The sequence below is a fragment of the Synchiropus splendidus genome, chromosome 1, assembly GCF_027744825.2.
Source record: "Synchiropus splendidus isolate RoL2022-P1 chromosome 1, RoL_Sspl_1.0, whole genome shotgun sequence".
NCBI classification, from domain to species: Eukaryota; Metazoa; Chordata; class Actinopteri; order Syngnathiformes; family Callionymidae; genus Synchiropus; species Synchiropus splendidus.
The window spans coordinates 29588311-29601541 of NC_071334.1; the positions used below are offsets into that span (position 1 = coordinate 29588311).

A 13231-nucleotide genomic window follows, 5' to 3' on the forward strand; every position below is an offset into this window, starting at 1 on the left:
AGCGCTGTCTATCAATCACATCAACACAGCTCTGTGCTGGTTCCAGCAAATGTTGGTTGTAGCTCACAAACCACGACATAATCATTTGTTGTGTTTAGTTACTTTGTGTTTAGTTTGTGTCTCATTGTATTTCGGATTTTTACAGAATGAGAAGGAAGTTGAGTACCAAGTAGCAAGTACCTGTCCACGTCCCGGAGGTTGGGGAACTTGCTGCTAAGGATGTACATCGCGCTCAGCAAAAATGTATAGTTTAATTCAGTGTGTTTAATTCAGCACCAAGAGTGTTAATTAAAGCACCAGCTTCTTGTTAGTTCCATCTGTTCACATTGAATTAATGCCCTGTAAAGTGATGGCAGACAAGTGAGACACTTGGTATCGTGGCAGGTTCTAGTTCTTAAATTAGCCACATGATCAGTGTTCAAAAAGAAAACTACAATTTCTCTGCCATAACCACAAATGAGGTAAGCAGCAGTGAAACTCTTGCAAGTTTCAATCTTTGGGCCTGAGGAAAAATCAATAGCCTTATATGACAGCTCGGCACAGGCTGCATCCACTCCCTTGTTTCGCACTGTCAGAACCATGTTTTTTCATTTTAAAAATAGGACAGCACCGAGAAGAACTCACCACTAACAGGGTACATTGTTAAAGACCAGCAATGGTCTTGTTCTATACAGTATCTCTGGAAACTGGCATTCAACATGTACATGTACTGCATACTCCCATGGACAAATGGACTTCATTTCATTAGTTACTGTCACAAGGTTTTGCTTAAATGAAAGCAGCATTAAAATAAAAAAAATAAAAAAATCAGAACTCGTACCTTTCAATAGCGAGCGCCCATGTTCTATTTCATATGCTGCTCAAGAGCTTTGGGGATTCAGTGAGTGAGTATGTGTGTGTTCCAGAACACCTGCTGTCTTTTCGGTTTGGCCTCAGGCACATTATTATCAGTACTCAGATGCTACACACATACACACACTCAGGAAATATCTCACTGAAGTCCCACCTCTCACTGAGCGAGAGGCAACCTCATTTTTCAACCCAGTGGTTAGCTTTTGTTTAAAGGTATGGACACACAAACACAGGCGCACAACTGGGAGAGCTGTTGCTGCAGGAGAGAATTCTCTTGTCACAAATGAAAACAGGAGGGAAAAAGCTAAGACACCTACCATGAGCATCGCGGTAGTAAGCATGAGTAACGCTGCGAAAACGCTCCTGTCCGGCCGTATCCCAAATCTAAAAACATGACAAACAGGTACTTAATTATTGAATAGTTATGGGACATATATAACAATGAGAATCTGCATTGTATTAGTTCAGCCAATTCCATCATATTTTCTGTTCTTACCTGCAGCTTGACTTTCACAGCATCAATGTCCATCACTTTATTCTGGAACATAAAGAAACATATGTAAATTGACACAGAAGTATTGTCTCTTAAAAAAAAAACAACAAACCCAAAAACATCTTACTAAATCTAAACAAACGTACGTAGTACGAAAACAAATGTACAAAAGTGCACGATTAAAAAAACACAAAAAAAAAACTTCTACATGAACACCACACAAAACATCAGCCATTAAATGACCCTTATATTTGTTTATTTATTTTACTTAAAGGTGATTTACTTATTTGAATATATATATATGTGTATATATACGAAACAGTGAACAGTGAGCCATAGCTTCAATTAGAAGATTAAGACAACAAGAGGTTTTTAATATAATTACAACGGACAACTAACCAGACCCAGAGGAAACAAACAGCAGAAGAGAAGGATTTCAATGTCAGCCCATTTCAAATTGTGTTCTTCAATTTGTGAATACACAAATTGAAGAACACAATTGGTTTGTGTCACACGTTGTCCTGACAACACATTGATATCGAAAAAGGCTAGTTTAATTAGTCATCTATTGAACTGCAAGTCTGGTTTTCGATTCTCAAGGACCTTCATTTACGATGCCAACAAAATTGACACAAAAACACAATTCTTGAATCATGCACCTTATTGTACTGATTTGAATGAATGTCGTGTGACATCAGCTCCTGGAGGAGTATGCCTACTCTCGCTACTTTTACTCTAGTTTTAAATTTTGTTTATCATTACTGCTAAAAAATAGAAATAGAAGCCCAAACTTCCTGATCCGCAAAAACCTCCTCCTGCTCCTCCCGGGGGATCCCGAGGCGTTCCCAGGCCAGACCGGAGACATAATCTCTCCAGCAAGTCCTGGGTCTTCCCCGGGGTCTCCTCCCGGTAGGACATGCCCGGAACACCTCCCCAGGGAGGCGTCCAGGGGGCATCCGGATCAGATGCCCGAGCCACCTCAGCTGGTTCCTCTGGATGTGGAGGAGCAGCGGCTCCACCCCGAGCTCCTCCCGGATGACCGAACTCCTCACCCTATCTCTAAGGGTGCGCCCAGCCACCCTGCGGAGGAAACTCATCTCAGCCGCTTGTATCTGCGATCTCATCCTTTTGGTTATTACCCAAAGCTCGTGACCATAGGTTAGGGTGGGAACGTAGATCGATCTGTAAATCGAGAGCTTCGTCTTGAGACCCTCTTCACCACGACGGTCCGATACAGCGACCGCATCACTGCTGCCGCTGCACCAACCCGTCTATCAATCTCACGCTCCCCTTTTCCCTCACTCGAGAACAAGACCCCGAGATACTTAAACTCCACCACTTGGGGCAAGAACTCTCCACCGACTCGGAGAGAGCAAACCACCTTATTCTGGTGGAGAATCATGGCCTCAGACTTGGAGGTGCTTCCCAAATCAATTATTTGATAAGTTTGTTTCTACTGTGGGTACTACACCCTGTAGTTTGAACCAGAACATCAGTTTTATCACTATTTGGCAGGTTCTTCTACTTGTTCCAGTGGTATATTTATTAAAAAAAAGAAAAAAAACATTACTTAGCATCTGGAAGACAGAAGGAGGAGACCACAGCTAAAACCCAAATTTGAATAGATTACTGCAGCACGAGTCGCCTTTCAAGAAATCGAGTCTGAGAAAGACTTCTGAGAAATCAATAAAATCCTTTTCTCAGCAATCAGAATAATCTACTTCACTGATTCGTCTGGGAACAGCGCGCCTTGACAGGACTTCAACCTCCCTCAAGTGCCTCATTACCATGTAAAGAGCAAAGATTACAGCAGTGCTGATGGCAGAAGTGCCAAGTGAAATCCAGCATCAAACAATGCCCATTTAACCCCCTCATTTACGAGCACTCTCTTTGTCTCCCAAAAAGTTTTTGCTGAATTCCGTCTGATGTGTCTTTTGTCCTGCCTGCCGTTGTTGTCGAGTCCTGATGTTAGATGCTTACATTGACATCCCATTACACTGCCCACGTTTGTAATCAGCAAAAGCCGTCACCATGGTAACAGCTGTGGCAATCATGTGAGCTGTCAAGGACTGGGATAAGAGTTGGACTTTGTGGAGACACGTCAGTCGAACGAACAAGGACAACATTGAAAGTGCAGACTTCAGATGAAGAGTATGAAATGAAGATGCACTCGCCCTAAACCAACAATTACATTTGAGTGTAGTGACCTTGCTTTATGTCAATTTGCTAAGTTCTGTCTGCTGAAGCTGTCATCAGTCAGCAATCTCTTTCTCTTTAGTTGGAAATTTTAGGCAACAAATGGTTTCAAGGAAGAGGTGGGTATTTAAATGAATTCTGATACAAACCCTGCAGTAGGAGGAGCAAGGTCGATAAAAGTGTGTAACAATACTTGGCTGAAAACACAACGCCACTCAACAGCAACAGAATAAGACAAGGAACACTACCTCTAAAAAAGAAAAGCACGGGGTGCCAGGTATAGCTCACATGAATATTGAGTACACACAGTGACTCTTTTATGGTTTAAAGCCTTCTCATTCTGTTGTACACAGGCCAACAAGCTGCAGGTAGTTAACCTTGACTCATTTTTGATGAAGGTAAAAACAACTGCTGTTGTGCTGAGAACAGAAACAAAAGATGAGCATCACGGCGAGAACTACAGATGGAGGACAACAATAGCGACAAGCCACTGAGTCGCTAGAGAAATTCAAGTGAGACATTGCCCAAAAAAGCTATTGCAAATGAGCATCCATAAACATCACCATCTTCCCAAATTGTTATGCTGCAGATAAACAGAGACATTTTATGGGTATCAGACTATAATGTGTGTGCATTCAAAGTCCTTGAACTCTGATGAATGCCATAAACAACCTAAACTTGAAGGCATGGCCCAGGATGACTTCAGAGAATATATTTTCATACAGAACAGAAACAGCTGAAAACCTGATGGCACAGTCACTTGCCACTTGGCAGAAGGGCTGAATGATTAGGATTGAAATTTGAATTGCAACTGCAATTTTTGACAATGTTGTGAATCAGCAACAGGGTTTTATACATTATTCACTAAACACAAGCAATATATCATTCTATGCTATAACCTACACGAAATGTGATACAGTCAACGCATGAACACTTCACCCTGTAAACCAGGCCTAATATCACGATGACATGAGTTGACTTGACGCACACATTGATATGAATAGCATATCTTGATTTAACCATCCTCCTGTAAAAAGAAAAAAAACTTAAATCACTGTATAATATAGACTTCCAGACTTGGAAACATGGAGTATTATGATCATAACCTTTAAATTGACGTGAATAAATACAAACCCAAACCAGGAAAACTCAAGATTTCCAGAGAATTGGGTTTTCAGGTTTTCTACGAGCTCGCTTCAGCTCTGTGGTGAGTTGTTGTTGCTTTTCAAATCGCAGCCTTTGCAATTTGAAAATCACATTCTATTACAGTGTGATGACGACCTACTTGTATTAGGTATTGATTAGTCATTGGTATTCATCATTTTAACTGGCTTCTAAGAGTATAGAACAAACTAGGCAAACTGGATCGCTACTGACGCGAAGATAACAAAAACAACATTACAACTGAGACTGTTCCACCATCTGAGGTTTTTTTCATGCCATTTATTTTATGGTTCTTCAATATGATATGAGAAGGAAGCCATGATCTCCAGTACTACGCAAGTGAAAGACTTTCATGAAACCCTCTCCTTTTTTCCTGGAACCTGCTAGTGGAAGCATGGTGTTGACAACATGTATTTCCGTGGCTTTTATCATCGACACATTGTTACACGATAAATACTACATTTTGAGCTGAAACAGAACAAATTTAATTTGACTGACAACATGAACCCCCTTGTTCAGTTGGGTATTTTGGCGCGCTTGTAGTGTAACACGAAACATCCTGAAGACGTGGCTCAGTCTGAAGTCAGGGGGTTAGGCATGTTTTCCAAAACCATTCACCTTCACCGACTTCAACAACATTGAACTAGGCAAAAAGCAAGTGAGGCAGAAAACCTCTTACAAACGGTGTTGTACGCACCAATATCATGAAAAATGTAATGAGGTGACCTAAACCTGAAGAGACAGGCTGTGCTGTCAGCACAATAGTGAAGGCTTTTCCAATATTATCATGCGTTTCCTGTTTATTTGCAGTAAGTATGACAAACTGGAGGTGAAAATCCCTATATTACACAAGGTCGTCTTGGACAAGCATGGCTGAGCTTGTTTTGCTGGCAGGATTTGCACAACGTTGCGTCTTCTCCTGGTGAAACCTGAAGGGGTCACATTCTGCTTGTAATAAAAGCGTCTAATCCCAGATTTGTCACCCTCAGCTACCTCCCTTTCTCACACACTTCTCCGCATATCTGCCTTGCAAATATTACTATTCTTCCTTTAAAACCCGATCCTCTTGGTGTTCCACCCTTGAGCCTGACCTATGGGCACCTGCCAATCAACATCCTCGACAATGAGATACTTTGAACACCTTTATTTACCCCCCTCTTTTCAGCCTTAAATTCAATACATCCTATCTTGTCAGGCTCAAACAGACGATTCCCTGTGAAGTCTTGCATGACGGTGCTTATTAAAAAGCAGTCAATCCCTGGGAATTACTGCAACAGACTGACCCACAGAGACCTGCTACACTTTTGCCCACTGTCACAATACGTGGCCAACCGTATCCAATCCAACTGTCTTCCTTCAACTCTTCTTAAAAGTTTTTGACCCCAGAAGAGCCTCAGCAATAAGGCTAGCAAAGACTGCAAAGGGGGACAACCCTAACATACTGCCATCTTAGGGTTGACTTTACTATCGTATTTGACTATCATCAACTATCACATTAGTTGGGAATGGGTTCATTATGACTGAGGCTCAATGGACCACCACAAAATGGTACATCTAAGGATACATCAAAGGACACACATCTTTCAAGCGATTAAAATTGAAATATACATTTTCATACCTTTCCTAGTCATATTCTATTGTATTCACAACACTACAACCAGCCATGTTTGTCCATCCACATGTTGTATGCTGACTACTCAACTTGGTCAACCCAAATATTCATTTGTTGCAGTCCTACTGCGTTATAGTCAACACTGACTTTAATCACAACACAGTTGTTTTTGTTCAGTTGCCTTGGACTTAACAATAGGTACACAATGGGACTGTGTAACTATGTAACTTCAGATACTGCTTTTGGTACAGTTCCAGAAAATACTGCCAACAGTGAGACTTTAGAACGAACCAGGACATGTATCGGTAACATTGTGTTGGGCAGTATATATATAAAACAGTATATCAATGCATAAAACCAGGAGGGAGTGCAGCTGACTCTCCTTCAGGCTTTGAAAAACAAAAAAATACTGCAGTAAATAATGTAAACCAGATTTAAAAGTGTCCCTGTAAAGCCCTAAAATCCCCCGATAATAGCATTATCTGAACAAAATCCTATTAGAAACTTTCCTTCACAAATCTCATCCTACTTTCAAATTTCTACCAGAGCCCCATGCACACGCCTCTTCGTACACTACAGTGAGTATTCTAGAGTAAGAATCAGCTTTATTGCCATGGTCATTATGGATCCCACCAACTAGGAAAGTGCTTTGGAATAACATGCAGTCAAAAACATAATAATAATCCCAAAAATAAATAAAATGGGCTGATCACATATTCATCAATCTGACGGCCGAGGGGAAGTTGCCGGGACGGGAGGTTCTGGTCTGGATTGACAGCAGGCTCCTGCCAGAGGAGAGAGGGTCCAAGAACAGTCCAAGACCATGGTGAGAGGGGTAGGCAGCCTGCAACCAATCACGTTCTCATGCACAATGCGCTGCAGTCTGCTCTTGTCCCTGGTGGTGGCCCTGCTGACCAGATGGTGATAGAGGAGGTGAGGATGGACTGGATGATGGCCGTGTAGAACTCCACCAGCAACTTCGTCGGCAGTCGTAGTTTTCATAGCTGCCTCAAGAAGAACATTCTCTGCTGGGCCTTCCTGATGAGGGACCTGATGGTCAGCTCTCATTTGAGCTCCTTGGTGACGGTGGCTCCCAGGAAGCAGGAGGACAGTGTTGTATTTCAGTTCCACGTATTTATGACCGTATAAAATTGATTTCACTTCCAAGCCCCTCATCCACTCTGACCCCAGTCTTGTAGGCAGCCATGGTTTGACTTGTCTGATTATAACAGTGCAGAGATGTCAGATGGAACAAGCAGAGGACGTGATGACAGCAGGAAGGATAGAGCTTTCAAAAATAAATTGAAGAAAGCAAAGATCAGGCTGGACAGAGGAGGGAAATTGGCCTTGGGAAATGCTTAAGTCAGTCTGTGCAGTCGTGTGGTTCATTGTTCTCCAGCCCTGTGACATTCTCTTGTTAGTTAGTGTGAGCTGAGGCTTGTGTTAGTCCATGACTCTACAATGGCCTCACACAACACAATATCTTTAAATGCTTCACTGTTCTGTACCCACACAGGTTTCTATTCAGCATTTCAGATTTGAGTTCATCAAGGTTCTTAAGATCTACTGAGAATAGACAAACCTCACAGCCAGCATTGAAGCTTGAATTTTGGACTGTATGCTGTGTCCTTGAACAGTCATCCTCTTAGAAATGAGCGTCATTTGATTTTTAATGACTTGTGTTTGATTTGGAAGCTGCTGGAGATAAGACAGTGAACCTCTCATTTTAAAATAAAATTGAATTAGAAAATACCTATTTTTGCCTTTCTCGGAGCGGAACCATCTGAGATGGCCTCCGCCACTTTGTCACCAATTCTTTCTACATGCTGTTTGCCATCCCTCTGATCTACATTTAAATTATCATTCATTCGTATGAATTAGCAACATTAATTTCAGAGTCAAGTGGTAAAAGACAATCTATCAGATCAACACAAACCATAGGCAGAATCACATGACGGGGGTGAGATTAGCAGATTGCTGTCGTAGTACTTCTGTAGAAAATAGCCGCAAAGATGAAACTATTTTCAGCTGCTTGTTGACGTGCTTGGCAGCTTCACGGTTTCCAATACACACTTGTTTCTTTCTCCTTCCCAAGTCTTGCTTACTCTTGAAGCCGACATGCTTTTTCATGTCAGTATGTGAGGCTTCTGTGATAATGTGAATAAAAAAATGTGCTTTTGAGGCCGTGTTGAATCACTTCACTTGTCACCAATTCAATAATTCCATCAGGAGTGACCAAAAACCCAATTTCCTGCAATGTGATCCTTTGATTTTAAGGATAGTAACTCAAAGAACCTTACATCCGGATATGAACATCTTCAAGATAATAATAAACAAATAACTTTGTCTAAGATGCAGCTTAATATTCAATTTATGTTAAGAACCGCAGGACAGAAACAGTTCACAGATGCCCGGCACATTCAACTAACATTTTTCTTGATTTAATTTAAGTCATGGAAGAAAGGAACACTCAGTCTCTTGAGCTTTTCAAATGTAACTTAATTTACTACCACTCTGTTTAGTAAGAAAATATTGGTGAAAATATTTAGATATTAAAAAAATCAAGAAGGGGAGAACACTACAGTGCAAAAGCAGTTAATATTACTGATGCTTTTATTAAATTGAATCTCATTCAGACATTTTCTTGTAAAAAATTGCTATTTACAAACTGCATCTTTTTCTTTTATTATTTCAACTACTCTTGAGACAGTTACATCTTAATCACTCAATCCATACTGACGTCATTACAGCTATTGATTTCATTTTCCTAATACACAGGCGCACAGACAGAGAAGCCCACCCCATGTTGGGGGAAAAAAAAAAAACGAACGGAAGTTCAGATAAAGATGATCTGTATTATGTAACCGAGAAATGCAACGCTACTTTTAAGAGGGCGGTGGAGTACATCCTCCTGTATTATGAAGCCTGCATGTCATTTCTTTGTATATATTCAGAACATTCCTAAATACAAAGGAATCGACAGACCACCACCCAAATCAATTCAATTTTTACCTTGTGCCAGACGTGTTTCAGTCAAGTCCATACTGGAGTGAGTCGGTTTACAAACAAACAGCCCTGATGCATGACCTCTGCTACTCCACGATTAGCCATGTAAGGATCTACAGAGGACGATCAAGGGTGAACTAAAGCAGCTGAGAAGAAATGCTTTCTGAAAGCATGAAAAAACATTGAAGTGCGTATGACATTTACGAAGCCATCATTTCTAAAACTCCAGAGAAGCCCTGCAATATGAAAACTTCTCCCTCGGATTGATAGGATACGCGTGATTTATGAGTAAACAGAGTCTGAGGTCTATACCTTTCTTGAAATGCCAGCAGCAATGAAAGTTGAAATTACTTGTTGGAAGGAAAAACAGAGGCGGGATTTACTGAGGGCTTTTTAAATATTCACTAGTCTCTGTGGCAAATAGCAGGTTTCCCCAAAAGCTTCACATCATTCACACGGAGCCGCGACACATGAACAGCTGTTGGCTTCTCTTTGAATGAATTTTTTTTTTTGTTTTTCAATTTGGGTTTGTTCCCTCTTTTGAAGTCTTTGCTAAATATATCACATAGACGTTTAGTGCTACTAGCTCACAGCATATTTCCTCTCCTGCTGCTATGATGCTGATGACCAGTGATGGGTACTGTCACGGCTGATTTACAGTCACTCTACGGGCCGGGTTTACAGTCAGACAACAGATGTAGCCATCACCATTTCAATCCTGTTATCGATTGAGTCCTCAGGGTCCTCGCTCATGGCTCTGGCATCCATCCAACTTAGTCATTCTACTGAGTGAAGGTTCTTTCGGGCTATAATGACATGAAAAGAGAAAATCATTCTGACACCACTCATTCATTGGGCACTTACAGTTCGAAACAGGCAAGCATAGTTTAGACTCAAAGAAGGAACTGCCGCACTGATTTTATTTACTGTATTGAATGTTCATTTATGAAAGGAAACAATTAACTGATGCCCATTAAATAAGATTTCAAACGGCACAAAAAGAGACACCCCAGATGAAGACAGTGGCAACAGTGTCTTTTACTGCCAACACTCTGAGAGGTCATTTGAAGGACACAGGTTTGAGGACAGCAAAAATGAAGTCTCAATATTGATATTGAATTATCGATTTAAAAATGTAATTTTATTTATTTAAATGAATTCTCATTCAACGTGAGCACATGAAGCCAGATGGTGGTGATCATGAGCCAAAATCTTTGTTTTGTAATTTCTTTCTCTCTTTATTTCTAATAGGTGCAGGCCCATGAACTTTAAGCAGAAAAACCATGTCAAATGTATTCACTTTTTTTGCTGCAATTTCACCAATTGTGCTTGCTGCTTGCGACTACTTCTGCTTCCATGCACTCAATTTTATCTTTGTTTTGTGAAAACAGAATGAAAACAGTTTTTTTCTTTCTGATTATGTCATTGTTGACTTGATGTTCGTGTCCCTTTCAATATAGTGAAGGAACATTGAGAACAAATCAACCAGTGGTAAGTGGTCGTCAAACAAGAGTGTAGAGGCAATGGTAAACCAACATAAGCAACATTCTGATAGTCCATTCCAGATGTACAATTCTAGTGACTAGCATGGAGAATTTGAGATGACACATCATAGGGATGCTCCGAATGCAGCATGCAGCAACTACTCTGTCAAAAAGACAACACACGTCGCAGTTTGGTGAGTCTCTTGAGACTCTGCTATGTCTGTGAAATATTCACATACTGGCCGCTTGTAGTGGGACTCCGAGACAGAGAGCACTGCACTTATGAAAGTTTCCACTCCGGACAGTGCCTGACAAAATCTGCTCCTGAGAAAAGCCATCTAGCTCAGTGAAATTAACGATTATTTCTTGGGCAATTCGCTTAGCCTTCCGAATGTCACGCTCGGACCGGCAGGTGTTGCTAAGTGTCAGCTGCACTAACAGCCTGCTGCTGAGGAACCAGCGGTCTCACTTTCATGAGTTCAGAAACTCCCCATGCCCCGTCAAGTGCTGTTGCTTTAAATGGCGTATTTAATTCACCATTTACTCACAGCATTTTCCCGTGCATGTGCTGCCGGATGCAAACTTAGATGAGTGAAAAAACCTTCACAGCAGACATGCTGTTGCCGACTGAGCAGCGAGTCGGAAGGAGTGGACGCATCACAACCAGGTGGGCTTCATCAGAGCGCCTGCTGTCACACGTGATCAGTGGCTGTGATCGGCATTGACGGGTAGTGATCGGCATTCACAGATCACGCTGAAAGCGGCCGATCATGACTGGTGAACGATCCCTACACCATCGTGTGACCACCAGTTCTTCATTGCAACAATTCAAGATAAACCGACACTGAAAACTGCAGAGAAACTCAGGATAGCCACTTAACAAGCAAAACACTACAGACTTTGTTTTGCATAAACTCCACCAAAGAATATGTCACTCATGAAGAAGTGTCCTGGAAATTAACACATTTTGTTCATGTATTACTGCCCCAGTAAATCAAAGCAGATGCTTCAAGAAAAATACAGCTGTGATGTGATTCTCACAAATAAGATCATTCAGCAGATCAAATAAGATTTTCCCACAGTTTAATACCGGCTTCCTCTAAAATGTGTTCTAATTATGCCTCTGACACACACCCACAGAAGAACACAAACAAAACAGCTCGCGGAGAATTGTGTACCGCTAAATCTTCACACACTGGCTCTGAACAATTTCTTGGACTTGGCTTCCCACACTGCCTCTGCATGTGTATGTTGAAATAATGTGTCCTGGCTCGGGGAGTGGCACTTCTTTTTAACAATTGGTACACAATAAAAACAGTTAAATGTAAACACAATACATTAAATACATTTACAATGTGTGTTTACTGTATGCGAGCAAGTGGGTGAGTGTGTGCTTTTTTGGGGGTGAGGGAAACTGTATCAAAAGTATCTACTTTATATTGAATTTATGTGCATTTATAGTTCATTTTTCTTTTTGTAAGTCATGAATAGAATGTATGAATAACTCCTCACACAGGTCGAACAAGGGTCATGAAATTGCTGCTTTGATAAAACAATGCCAACAGTGAGACAATTGCAAAGCAAAATAGAATCCATGAGGTTCCTGTCACGCAGTCATCATTAAACATTCATACACAAATATCAACATTTGGCTAAATGACCAGCAGCAGACTGAAAACAGAATGTCTATTTTGACAATTCTCTGTATTTGCAGTAGGCCTGCACCGAAATAAAATTTTCATCGATGACGGTCGGAACCGGGTCTTAAAGTGTGATTGGCAGGTTGTTCATTCAAAAGCATTGTGCTTGTGTTGAACCACTCCTGTTTGGTCAGCGGCCATTCGGGCATCGCACCGGGAAGTCTGCGCTATCACTGCTGAAAGTGGAGGATTGTGTTGCCAGATATTTCTCAGCGGTTCGAAAATGGTGGAGTGGTTTGCCAGTATTTCATTAGTGGTCTCGCATAGTTCATTTCTCAAAAAGCGAAAAATATCGTTCAGACTGCGCTGCACGGCGTTTGATCGCGTCACACACCACTATTTGGCTTCAGTGACTCTTAACCACGGAAGCCGACTGTTGCCTTTTTTTCCACTATTTGGCCGAATATGTCCCGAATTTCACAAAGCATCTCACTCTGTGCAATTGTCGACAGACTCTTACAAGAGAGTACTTTTCACTATTGACAGTGGTCGGCAGCATTCAAAGGAATAGCAGATGCATCAGAGGAGCTGGTATCTGTAGTGACCAGCAAGGGGCAGGAACAGAGATCACATTCTCTATCAAGCCCTACTGTTGCAACATGACTGTTGAAGGGAGCGAGTGATCAGCAGTATATAGAGGCATTTATCTCAGATAATTTGTATCTCGTGATCACCGGATTTTGTGAATAAATCTCTATATACAATCAGTGAGTTGCGTGAGAAC

At 41.3% G+C, this 13231-nt stretch overlaps 1 protein-coding gene across 1 annotated transcript in view; it reads right to left on the reverse strand.

Annotated features, from left to right (window-relative positions):
- Positions 1–13231, reverse strand: part of LOC128750208 (ras-related protein Rab-26) — a 51149-nt gene that overhangs the window by 28229 nt on the left and 9689 nt on the right. Inside the window, exons 3-4 of the mRNA XM_053850587.1 lie at positions 1349–1390; positions 1170–1236 (exon numbers count right to left, since the gene is read on the reverse strand). Of these exons, the coding sequence (XP_053706562.1) occupies positions 1170–1236; positions 1349–1390 (109 nt within the window). The remainder of the gene's footprint in view (positions 1–1169; positions 1237–1348; positions 1391–13231) is intronic.